This window comes from Pempheris klunzingeri, chromosome 12 (assembly GCF_042242105.1).
Source record: "Pempheris klunzingeri isolate RE-2024b chromosome 12, fPemKlu1.hap1, whole genome shotgun sequence".
In the NCBI taxonomy this organism is placed as follows: domain Eukaryota; kingdom Metazoa; phylum Chordata; class Actinopteri; order Acropomatiformes; family Pempheridae; genus Pempheris; species Pempheris klunzingeri.
The window spans coordinates 25,103,358-25,117,132 of record NC_092023.1 but is presented as its reverse complement, the minus strand read 5'-3'; the positions used below and the strand labels follow the sequence as shown (position 1 = coordinate 25,117,132).

Sequence of the window (13,775 nt, the reverse complement as noted above, 5' to 3'; positions counted from 1 at the left end):
CACACACACACACACACACACACACTTGTGCTGCTGTTCCAGTGAGGACCTTCATGGACTTAATACATTCCATATCACAGCCACATGCCTAATCTAAGCCTTTTACTCTCAGCTAAGTCCTAACCCTTTAACAGCCCCGTTCGCTCACTGTGCTATTAAAACAGCGCGTACGCCCTGCTTGGTATATGTTGAACAGATCATGGGAGACAAGCGGGCGGGGGAGGCAACATGTTTGCCCGCCACAATGGAGGCTGACGCTCCGTTTCAGAGGTGTCACTTCCACTGTGACCTCGCCTGCCAACAAACACAATGGGTGATGTTTCGTGGAAGGAAAGCTGGCACAGGGCGAGATAACGTGATCCTCCTCGCATGTTACGCTCTTCCCGTCTAACACTCCACAAAAATGTAAAACACATCACGTCATGTGTTCAGACAAGCTTTTTGTAAAAGCTTTCATTTTGTAGGTTGCAGTTTTTCTTACATCTGGAGAGGAAGAATTGTGTTGTTACTCACACACAAGTCTGTAAGTCAGAGTTGTGTGTTTAGGTCAAGGCCTTGAGATTAGAATGCAGTACTGACAGTTCAGATAAGAGCACTCTGCTAGTAGGATGATACAGCTGATGTTTGTCTGCTGCTCCATTACAGATACCCAGAAAATATTTGCGTCCCATGATGTTATTAGCCACTCAAGCGGCCCTATAGTGATGACAAAGCCCATCAGTTGCTTGGTCCACCACTTAGCGCCAAACTGAAATATCTGAATCGATTGCTTTGAGGTCTTGAGAACAGTCCCACCTGATGACCCCTATAACATTGGTGATCCTACCACCTTTTCTCAAGCATGTGTGGTTTGAGGAAAATGTTTCAATAACTAACGGATGGATTGCCATTAAATTGAGTTCAGACATTCATCCCCCCAGTTGTAAATCTGCATGTAGGAGCGAGAGGGGATTGTTAATGTTTTGTGGACTGAAGAACGAAGACACCATGTAACATGAGTGTTACTACACGGTGCACTCCTCTAATCAATACAGATTTACCCTTAGAGTCGCTGAATGGATACAATCACGGCATTCAGCTGCCGTTTCTCTGAGACACCTGTTTCTTCCCATTTAATTTCTTCAAATATGATTCCCAAATACAGTCAAATTTAATGTTCGCAATAACTGGCAAATCTTTTGTCTCTTAAGACACATGGGAGTGCAGCGCTTTGTCATGATTCAAGCCAATAAGACGGACAAAATGTCTTAATAATTATATTATTTAGCTGACAGACATTAACCTTATATTTTGCAGTACAACTAACTAATACTGTAACTGTAGTTTTGTTTTTTATTCAACTTACTGTCCAATTTTTTGATGTTAAGAACCAAATTACAGCCAAGTGTCGTCATCATTGGAGTTTCCCACCATAATATTTCCATGTATAACCTTGTATAATGCTGTTAATTAAAACTGGGGAAGTCTTTCTCCTATTTATCACAAATTTGGCGTGGACAGCTCCCCTCTCAGTGAGACACCGCACAGCCGTCCTGTTTGGCGAAATGACATTCTGGCCAGGAGGCGACAAATGGAAAGTGAAGTGGGATCACAGAGTGTCTGGGTTGTAAACATCAACGGATACCATTTGGAGCTGCAAATCAGGAAAGTCACCTCCTGCAGCCCAAAGAACGCGTAAATTCTTGCAAATTGGCTATTGATGACTTATTCACCAGACGCCTTATTTTAACAAATCAGTTATTTAGCGACATCTGGAGATAATTCCTTTAAGAGCTCATCTCTTTTGGGTGCAGTTAACGGGCCGATAGCTTGAGGGCCGACGTGCCGGCTGACTCTTACTGTCAGAGGAGGTATGCTGCGCACACATCCACCCAAATGAAGCCCACATGTTGGAAATGTTAAATATAGCCCGGCTCTAATTTCTTTGGCTCCAGCCGTGTTTCTCTTCACCGAGCCCCCATCCCCCAACTCATCTTCCCCAGGCGTGTGCAGACGTGTCTGATGAGGCCGATGACTGCCACCCCCCCCACACACCTCTTTTCCTCCTCGCCCCTCTTCCTTCCTCCCTCCGTAAGTTCTGACCCCCCGCACCTCCAAGGATTAAATGTAGCTTAGCTCCTGTTTTGTTGACAGGATCGTGCCTAATAATTCCACCCCTTTATCCCTCCATCATGCCACACAGCACTTTATCTTTATATCCTCCCATCCCACATGAGAGTCTTGACATTCCTTCGCTGCCCTCTGCACACGTCACACCTATCAGATATTGACAAAGAGAATGATACTGCTGACGACAGAGAGGGGGAGGATGATGATGAGCAGAGACATTTATTCTAATAACTGATGGCTGCTTCATTCCAGCCCTCGACGTCTTTATATCTGGCGAACAGTTTGTCTCAGCTCCTCCGGAGTTTCTCCCTCAGCTTCTTTCTTTTTCTTCTCCCTGCTCCTCTCTCTGCCTTCATGTGAGTGATTTATACCCTGCGATATCCAGTCCAGGCATCTCTCCTCACCCTCCCTGCCTCACTCCCTTCCTTTCCTTTCTCGTCCTCACTGCCTTATATCTCATTTCTTTTGAAAGGGCATGGAAACGCCTGTAAACTAAAGTGAGGGTTCATAAAGTACCGCTGTCATTTCCCTCCCAGCAGCAACTTGGGAGTGTTTTTAATATTCTTAATTGTCCTGTTTGTGACCAGCTTTTTAAGCACCTAAAACCACTACACGCAGACTCTTTATATGATCACAGGAGGAGACTAAATACAAGTACTCAAGTACTATCCCTTAAGTGTTTGGAGTTTAGTCATCTTTTGGCTGTATAAAAACTTGAAACTATGAGTTATTGTGTTTCCGTTACCTTAGAATGAGCCCTTTTATATCTACATATAAAGCAGCTCCTCTCCCATGTGGCTCTGCCGTGTTTCTACAGTAGCTCAGAATGGACAAACCGAGGGCCTCTCACGTTATTACATTGAAGTGGCAGCTTGAATTTGGTTGCACAAAGGCACCAGTTGGAAGACTAATAAGAAAGGAGATTAGTGGTTGCTGGCACTGGCTGATCTTGACAAATGGAGAATCACACTTTTTACATACCTGAAGGCCGCCGTAGTTTCTCCTAAGGGAAGAGCGAGCTGAGAGGTAATCAGATGGCCACAGTCTTTCCAACATCACCACTAGATGCCACTGAATCCTGCACACTTTACCTTTTTAAAGACCTTTGTGAGGTATTCGGATTTTACTTCCATTTTATGCTACTGCTACTTCCCAACATTTCAGAGGCAACTTTTTACTCCACTGATTTGAACATCCTGGTGAAAATTGGTGCAATGTTCCTTTCAACTTGCTGTGCTGAAATAATTAGTCACAGTTTATTTACAGAAATCAACTGTCTAAGCAATTAAAAGGAAAAAGAATGGACAGATGAGTCAATAATGAACATCAGCATTTTTATTCAACTCCAAAACTACCCACAGTGGTTTGAAGGTATCTAAACAGTTCCAAGAGTTTGGGTTGTCAAGTAAAAGATGATTGTGTTCAGACAGCTGCGTCTTGTCCACATGAATGAATGAGACAAGATGCTCTCAGTGGTCACCACTTCCCCTCCTCACTTGCGCTAACTGCATTTTTCAGTGACAGGCTTTGTTGCTTGGGCTTGTTTAGGCAACATGCTACAGTTTGTGTGGAGGAAATTATTCTCCCAGTTCTCCAAAATGAGCCCCAGATGAGTCTCGTCCATGCCAGTCAACAGTCCGCCTGTGACCCCACAGGGGGCGGCCCTGTTTCTAAAATTACACCCTTCCAAACTGTCATTTCCTTTTGCAAAAGTGTTTCAATGAGACAAATTAGCGTTAGATAGTTAACATATGGGTCCCAAATGGGGGCTGGGAGGGGTGGGAAGTCACGAATGGACGTGGTCTTTGGTCACTGAGTGTGTGTGTGTGTGTGTGAGAGAGAGAGAGAGAGAGAGAGAGAGAGTGCTTGTGCACATAAATTCATGTGTACAAGGAGCTCAGGAATGCAAACTGTTGTCTGTGTTGATGCAGTGTCTTTGGTTGTCTATCTGGCCATAGGTGTGTGTGTGTGTGTGTGTGTGTGTGTGTGTGTGTGTGTGTGTGTGTGTGTGTGTGTTGTGGGGGCTGTGGGGGCCGTGTGTGTGACAGGGTCATGCTCACAGCAGGTGGAAAAGCATTTGCTAACAGTTGACTTGTGGCACAGCCCTGTCTTTGTTGAGGTCCATATTGATTTCAAGCCTCTCTTATTTTCTCGTAGCAGTCAGACTAGTCACAGAGCTTTTGACAAATTGTTCTCACTGCTCAGAAGAAGACTAGAACACGGCGCAAATTTAAAAACGCGGCAAAAATCATTTGCAAGTAGTTGCTGGCTCATTTCTCTTCCTCATACACGATTCCTTTTCTCAACATGGACTGTACGTGGCTTTAGGTTTGTGTCTTCAAACATATCTCACCCTCACTCTCACCAATGCCAGAAAACTAGGCTTTCCTTTTCATCTCTGCATACCGTTGCAGTGACGGATCTGTGTTCCTCTGGAACCTTCTGCTGAAACTTTCCACAGTGGAGCTGAGCCGCTTGTTTGGCCTCCACAGCCAGTTTTCACACCATCACAGAGCCTATAAACAGCCTGCAACACACACACACACACACACACACACCATTCGTCCTCCTTTGACTCTTGTCCTGTATGTGTGTATGTGATTGTGTGCTCGGCCATGCTCTCATGTGAATGTACAGTATGTATGTATGCATTCAATGTATGCCCAATGTTAGGCATCAATACGTGCCAATTATCTGCATGCCCTTTTGAAGCGTAATGGCATATAGATGATTGAATAAAATAGATAAACCCAATAAAAATGCAATTTTACTTAGATACTTGAGATACTTTTCAGGTAGCCCATTTGAAAACTATTTTCAAAAAAATAGTCTGCCGTACCTGATCTGCCCTGGGATCAGCTCCGGAGCTGTACTGCTGACTACAGTGACAGCCACAGTGGTGTGGACAAGATGGATGGAGCTTAAATAGGTGCCTCTGACAGGCTTTCCCTGGCTATCCACCGGCTGATGTGGGCTTGTTGGCTGCAGGTACCACTGAGAAGATCCTCTCTGTTGAAGCTTGTGAATTAAACTGAAGAATTAGCGGTATAAGATAATGGATAGTGAGGTCAGTCAAGTAGGTCAACCCTGAAATATCTTGACATCTACTCAAAGGATTGGCACTTTGTACATTTATGGTTTCCAGACTAGAAATGCTGAGTTTGGTGAATTGCCAGCAGCTGGCCAGCAGTCTTTGTGCTAAGTTAGGCTGACCAGCTGCTGCCTGTAGCCTCATATTTAATGGGCAGACATGAGAGTGGTATTGATCCTCTCATCTAATTTTCTTTTCCCACCACAGTGAACTATAAAACAAACCGTTTTATTCTGTAAATGTAGAGAAACACCTGCTGAGATTGCCTCATTCCTTCTGTAGCAGTTGCTCTTCTGCTGCCCCTTTTCGATCCGTCTCACCCCCCCTCCTCCTCTCATCTCATTCAGGTCTTGGTCATGTCCTTCCCTCGTGTCAGCTGTGACGGTGTTATGACACTGGAGAAGGAAAGACTATCGGCTTGTAAACATGGTTAATTTTAGCGTGCACTCGGGGTGACTGGCCACATTCTCCATCAGCGGTAGCAAACTGTAAACGACGTGTTTGTGTGTGAGAAAAAGAAAAAGAGGGAGTGAGCTGTCTCGGCGCAAAAACAAGATGGAATAGATTATTTCCTCGACAGTTTGATTAGGATTTGAAAATATTTGGTTTCAGTCACCTGCTGGCCTGGGATCTGTTTAGGTTGTGATCCTTTGCAATAGTGCAGGGAGACGAGGAGAGGGAGAAAGATGGAGAAGTTACATAACGTATGCGTAAAAATAGTGACCAACTGTCCAAATGAAATAAGCCAGGGTCAGGCCAAGTCAGATTCCCAACAGAAGAAGAATTTATCCATGACATAATGTGGCTGCAGTACAACATAATCAGAAGTAATAATGATAATACGCACAGTAATTACCTAATGATTCATCACAAAGTTTCAGCTGCAACATAAATTGGACTCAACAGTTACAATAACAACCCATTACCTGATAATTGAGAAACCGTATTAATTTCTCCATTAACTCAAACATACAGCGTTATGTAATTCAAGGCCAAAAGATTACAGTAACAACACAGCCATCCATGTTCCATGGTTTTAATAACTTTCCATGACACTAATGTTACAGCCGTGTGTGTGTGTCCTGCAGATGCGGTCGCTCGGCAGTGTACCGGACCAGAGAAATGGCGGCTCGGGCCCTCGTCCCCTTCGTTCTGGTCACCCAGGTCCCGTCCACCGTCCACACTTTACTGCAGGAGCTTCCTCCAGAGCCCGGACCCAACATCCAACACAACCACATCCACGGGACTCTGCTGCAGGTCTGCACCCACGCACGCATCACCGTAAACAAGTGCACTCATATATATATACATACTGTACATAGCCTATGCCATAACAGTGGGTGGCGGCTGTAATCATGAGTCCCTGAAATGACCACAAGTGTTTATGTAGTGATGGGAGCCTCTGGTGGAATCATACTCTCATGCCCTCATTATCGGAGCTGGACTCCACAGTATGTTTTACTCTCATATAAATTTACATAGTGCACACACACACACATGCACACGCACACACACACTGCCATGGATGTACCTAATACCACATAGCAGCTCGACACAACTGCCCTGCCCTTATGAAGCTCGTCTTAACTAGTGCAATTACAACTAGTGGAATTGTTTGCTGACAAATTTAGTTGATTGACAGAAAACTGAACATTTGATTTTTCTAAGCAAAAAACATCCAATAATTCTTTGCCTCCACTTCTCAAGTGTGAGGACTTTGTAACATTTGATAACTTTGTAAATTGGACCCCTTTGTTGGACAAAACAAATCAAAGACGTCACCTTCAGCAGGAAACTCAATTAATCAAGTCTTGATGTCAACTTTTCTGATATTAAGACTTAATGAATAGTATTAATTGATTAATCATTCACAGATTAAAGTAAAAAAGGCTCGTCACACACTTTTTATTATATGCCGTATCCAGGTAAAACCCCCCTATGATGCTCATCGGTTGCATTTCTAAGATGATAATCCCATACATCCAAAATTCTGACTTTGCAGAGCTAGATAGAAGCAGCCTTGCATTTACTGGTGTTATTTACAGCCTTTCCTCGGATCGACTGTCCTCGGTTCTTTGATGAGTTTATGATCCTTTCATTCAGGTTAAAACATGCAAATCTTCACAGCTGGACTTTTCTCTCAACAAAGACAAAACACAAAGTGCAATTACCAAAGCAGTTATCATAACACGTGTATGTGCACACCCACACAGAGATTATAGATATTGTGCACATCAAGCCTCCGCACACACACACACACACACACACACACACACACACACACACACACACACACACACACACACACACACAGTTTCCATGCAGAGCCTGTCCAGACAAGGCGGTTATCGCAGGGTAAATACCAGTGTTTAGTTCTGTCATCACACTCTGACAAACACAACCAAACAGTCTGCCGGTAATATCAACACACGCAGAGGAAAAGGGGAGAGGGAGTTTCCCCGGCCTTCTATATTGAACGCCACAGACGGGGTGAGTGAGGGAGCTGGGGGTGCAGAGCGCTTAGAACCGGGCCGAAGGGTCAACGCGGAGAAGGAGAAGTGCGCCGCTTTCCTCCGGATTTCTACCTTCTTCTTGATGGAGCACTTACGGTTTGGTAGCGGTCTGGACTGCTGGGAGGTCTGCTGTGGGATGAAGGGAAAAGATGGCGAGGAGGAGGAGATGGCGGGGTGGGGCTCTTAAAGGCTTAGAGGAGATTTCAGGAGGAGAGTGGATTTTAGTTTGCTTTCCTGTCATGGCCGCCATGTGTGGAGCTTCCCCAGATGTCTCCTCATCTGTTTATGCGTTTGCCTCTTCGGCTCCGTCTCCATCTATTTCCCCTCCGTCTCCGTGTCTCTCTGCTTCCGGTCTCTCTTTTTTAAAAGCTGGCATCTTTCCTATCTTCTCTTCATGTCTCCCTGTCCTCCTACTGTTCTTCATTCCCTCTGTCTGTTCCCCCGTCCCGTCCCATACAAAATGATGAGCTCATATTGAGTGTGTGATTTAGTCTTCTGTAATGAATGCTGTTACACAAGGTAGCCTCTTCTGTTCTTTGTGTCTTATCTTCACTATTTATGTGTCTTGCATCATGTGTGTACTGTATCATCTGCCTTCTCATTTCTGCTCACTTTGTAAAACAGCAACTTTGTTACTAAGGTGCAATTTATAGCGAGTGTTTAATAAAAGAATAGTTGCGCTAAATTCATTCAAAGATTCACAAAAGTCTATTGGAACAATAGGTAATTTTCTTTTTACGTTTTATGTTGTAACTGACTCTTTTGTACATAGCGTGCCACACTGCAAGTAATGATTACCATACTATCCACTCAATCATCAACTTTTCTCAAATAAACCTTTTCCCTATAAAATGTCAAATCTGCCAGTCCCCAAGATGACACACTCACTCAGTCAGTCTAAAACCTGAATATATTCAATTCAATTCAATTCAATTCAATTTTATTTGTATAGCCCAATATCACAACAGAGTGTCTCATAGTGCTTTACAAAGTTCACTGAAATAAACAAGTGTAAGCGAACAAACAATCTAATAAATCTAATAAATCTAATATTCAGTGCACAATCATTAAAACAAAGAAAAGCAGCAAATCCTTGTTTGTAGGAATCTGATACCAGCAAATTATGTTTTTCTTGAAAAATGACTCAAATAGTCAATCGGTTATCAAAACCCTGCTAATTATTTCATTAGTTTCAGTCAGAATATGAGCTGAAATCAGCTTTCCAATGCATTGAAATGTTCCTGAAGCATGCGTTGTGGTGTGTTGCAGTGGTCACTGCACCATTAACATAGGGGTGACAGTCTGAGACTGTTGGCACGTTGTTTTAGTTACGGTTGCCACGTCATGAAATATGATACACTTTGGTGTACAGAATGGTGACGTCCACACGTGTCTGCCATGTACTGATTTGGCTGTTTTACTCTTAGAAAATGGAATAAAAACATCTCTGGGCACACTCTCGGGACACTGAGTGTTGCTGTTATGCTCTATGTCACCTTTTATCCACCTTCAAAGACTCCTTGTAGTTTGTAACTTGTGATCGAGCCTACATGTAAATGCAGATGGTTGGTCGCTGCGACTTTAGAGCAGAAAGAAGACAAAGGGTGTCTCACCATTTTCTACCCAACCACAGGAGAGAGTAAAGGTGTACAGCACAATACATCGCACTGACTCAGTCAAACAAATGTCTGAATGGGATGCAGATTTTTCTTCGCCATTCAATTTCCTTTTTCCTTCCACTGAAAGCACACTGTGCCAGAAAAGCTGGCTTTTCTGTCATCATTCCTCACAGACTGTTTGTTCAGCTTCACTGGATCTATGAATACATCTCTTCTGCTGGACAATATGAAGAATAACCCACTTCACCACACGTATAACGGTACATTACTCTTAAACATATTTTTCTGCTCGTCCTTGTGTTCAAGTCATACATACCAAGACCAAGACAGGGAGAAACATACATACAACAAAAACCTGTGATTCATGGGGTTTTTCTGAGCTACTGACAGCAGTCCTGATAGGGCTGTGTTTATCTGTAGGGGCCATCTTTAAGCAGACTATAGATAGCAGGCGTGTAGGTGGATGGCAGCATTATGAAGATGATGGAGGCAGATATATAAGGAGTGCCTAGCTGTGGGAAGGAGATAGGAATGCCATAGCAGAAGCTGCAGAGCTGCATGCAGGTGAAGTGGTCTAAACATAGTAAAACAGAGATGGAGGTCTGCAGCGTACGTGTGGAGGGGAGCATCACACACACCGACACTGATAGAGGAGATAGTGGCCACGCTGTCTGAAGTGTGTGTGTAAAACATTCTGCACTTGTGTGTAAGATGTTTAGACTTCAGAGGGATTAACGGACGGAGAGAAAGCGAGCGAGAGTGTGCGTCCGTGTACATGGACACCACACACTGGTGGTGTGTTTATGCTGAGATGATGAGGACATTGTGTTTAGCCTTGGGCGATGCCTAATGTATGTTAATATGCCTTATTTTGTGTGTGTGTATAACAGGTAGCAGATGTTTTCGCTCGAGGGAGAAATGACTTCCTCTGTTATTGTCAAAGAATAACTGTTAGTGGGCCAAGTGTGGAGCTGGGAACCATCACAGCTACCGGGGCAGGCTGTACCACCCTGCTGACTTTCTCACACACACACACAGCGAAGAGGTCTGATAACCACACAGGAGAAAATGTTTCCATCCAACCGCACTTCCAACATTCTCCTTGCAGCTCTTCTACGTCACTGTGGATGGGAATTTGAGTTGTAGGCCACGTCGAACAGCATAAATCAGAACACGGCTACACCTCTATGCTCGACTAGAAATGCCTCACTGAGCAAAATCACATTAAAGCTGCAGGAGGCAATAAGGTGGTTCAAGAAGCCTGGTGATGTAGTGATTGCTTGCACGACTAGTTGGTGAAGCTAAAAAAGTAAATGCTAACGTGGTAGCCAGCCGGAAAAGTGCCACAATAATTATTAGATTACAAGCTGGCTAGGTTTCTTGCTAACATGACTGTGAATACATAGTTTAGTCAGGAGATCCATTTTGGGGCAGTTTGTATTCTGCTAGATTTATTTTTATATAAATATAAACTGTAAACTGTAACAGTTTAGCACCTTTCTAGTGTTTTTGACCCGTCGAAGCACTGTAACACTACATTCACATCACCCATTCACACACCACAGGAAGGAGGAAAGTGATCGTCTCTAATCATTCACACATTGAGGCTATGCCTCAGGAGCAAGTTGGCGTTTAGCGTCTTCGACACGCAGACTAGAGGATGTATACATATATAATGGTGACGGTACAACACAGCTAACGGGCTATGATAGCTTCCTGTTTTGGACTCTCCAGTTAAACCTCAGAGGTCAGCACTGTTCCCTGACACACCTTTTGTGAAAGATTCACCAGGGTTTACCGCATGCCCACGGACAATCTGGTTATTGAAGAGATTCATTTGAAATGAATTGATTTTGCTGTGAAACAGGTCACTGGTTTAAACTCAGGTGTGACCAGAGCTTCACAGACATAGACCCTGCAGTGTTCTTTTAGACTGTAAAACTCTTAGGACTCCGTTAAATGTAATAATAATAACATATTAACATAACCAGATACGACCAAAATGTATATCAGATTTTGAATGGAAGGCCATGATCAGCCTGGTGTTGGTTTAACTCAAGGCAGTCCTGTCCTCTGGATGGCCTGACTTTGATAAGACATCTTAAAACACACTGGAATCGCTTCAATCGCTCCAATGTGCCCCAAACTTCTGTTGATACAACCAGCGCCGAGCTTAACAAGCCCATCGGACAAACCGGCACTAACCCAACCCGACACCGGACTCGGCTCTCGACACGCGCCAGCAACAGCCCTGGCCCACAATGCCTGGTACAGGCCAGAAGTATTAAAGCTGCGGCCTGTGGTGGTTTGAGGAGGGCCAACTCGGCCTGAGTAATCCTTTGTGTATTTCCACAACAGAGGCTAAATCAGACTGAGACCGAGGAGAAAAGAGATTTGAGAATTAGGAGGATCGCAGTCTCGTTTCCTCTGGCAGCATACATGTCGGAGTTGTTTTCATTCTTTCCTGCTCTCTTACAAAGAGTTTCTCTTGGTGTGCTGTGAGGACGGCTGCCGGTGGTCTGCCTGGGCTATCTGAGGAAGCCCTTGAGGTTGAATCAGTGCAGGAATGTGTGGGCCTGAAAACGCAGCCAGTCTGCTTTTAATATGATGTGAGATGTATCTAATCCAGAGTGGATCCCAGGCGTTTGCTACTGGTCATGAGCATTCAACTTGCAATATTGTGTGCTAATGGGACCACATAAGGAGATCTGCCATGCAGTGTGGTGACAGACATGGATCAGTAGGTTAGGGTTGTCCCCTCTTCTTTACTGCCTAAAGTGAGTCCCACATATATGGCATATGAACATTACTGGGTAAAAGTAATATTGTAACCATTCACTTTTATCCTGGTTGGAATATTAATCTGATCATAATACGGATTTGGAAATACTATTATTGAATCCTACTGCCACTAAATTTCACTGAACACCTGCAACCTTCTCAAGAAATTCCTAAGGGGGTCGAGTTTAGGAGACTAAAGTTAACAAATTCAGTCAATTCACAAAACAATCTAAATTCTAGGCCCTCTTGCTTTTCTAGAGCTTTCAAATGCACGTTGCAGTATTCATCATAGTTTGCATCTATCCTTTAATAAAGATCCTTAGATTTGGTTGAATGCTTCCAAAAAAAAAGCCAGTGAATGGACCTCGAGTCAAAATTGTTTCATTAAATTGCAACTTCTGAGGCTAAGAATTAATTTCTCACACTCAGACTTAGAAGATAATCTGCAGCATCAGCTGACCTGGAGTCTGTTGTAGCCATCCACATTTGAAGTTTTTTTCCTTAGTTCTTAACAAGAAGAATACAAAAAATATATATATCAAAGTATATGTTCGAAAAATGAATGTATTATTCAAATCTTACAGTGGGTTTGAATGAATTTCTATCATTAATTTACACATTTACATGTAAATGACATACCCAGACAATGTTTCGTTCAGAAGGTGTGCTTTTAGTCGCTGTCATTATGTGAACTCAGTCTGTGTTTTTGAGATGAAGAAAGTGAAAGTGAACTGACCCCTGAGTTTTAGCTGTGTTGTTGAAGGGGCTCACATTTGACTGCTTTAGGAGACTAGCAGGAGTGTTGACAAGGGAGCAACTGAATGCCACCCTTCCACACACACGAAAATATAAACACAACTCTGGACATAATGGAAATGACAAACTGCTCCCTTGGGGCAGAGTTGCGATCCAGTGCTGTAACTATTTTACAAAGATGTAGTAACACAGTTCTCGTAGGCGCACACAGACGTGCACACACCACGAAATTACTTGGTTGTCACGCCTATGTGCAAATACATATATGAGGGAGTATGACTTGGTGCCTGGAGTGTGTATGTAAGCCTTGTTTGTCCAAGAATACAGCTATATAGAGCAACAGAGTGTGTTTATGCCTTTGTATATTTAGCCCGTCTTTATTGGGATCTCTTTTTGCCTAATTGGGCGCGTCCACACTTTGCCTAACCTCTCTCTGGTTTTATGCGAATGCCGATTTATATGTTTCTTTGTGCGTGTGTTTTACTGGACTGAGCCATGAATTGGCATGCAATTATTTGCACTTGCACTTGCTCTGTGTGTGTGTGTGTGTGTGTGTGTGTGTGTGTGTGTGTGTGTGTGTGTGAGTGAGCGCGCTCAGTGCAGCATGTGGTCAGTCTGTGGTTGCGGCAGTGGGAGGGACGGCAGGGCAGGCTGATAACAGAGTCTGAAGGGACCTCACATCCACCACCACTATTTTTACCGGGCCCAAAAGAGAAGTAAGGCTCGTTGCAACACACACTCACACAGAGAAAGACACACACACCCACAAGCAGTTAAACGCTTCACTAGAAAACAAGGCGTACAAATAGGTTTTGATATTTTACATATTTAGCACTGCCACACCAAGATTATTTTTTTTTTTTACGCCTTAAAGTTGCAACCCACAGCTCCAGAAGGGGAAGGAGA

General features: G+C 43.7%; 1 protein-coding gene across 1 annotated transcript in view; it reads left to right on the top strand.

Annotated features, from left to right (window-relative positions):
* thada (THADA armadillo repeat containing) overlaps positions 1 to 13,775 on the top strand; it is an 82,411-nt gene that overhangs the window by 33,313 nt on the left and 35,323 nt on the right. Inside the window, exon 28 of the mRNA XM_070841262.1 lies at positions 6,289 to 6,457. Within this exon, the coding sequence (XP_070697363.1) occupies positions 6,289 to 6,457 (169 nt within the window). The remainder of the gene's footprint in view (positions 1 to 6,288; positions 6,458 to 13,775) is intronic.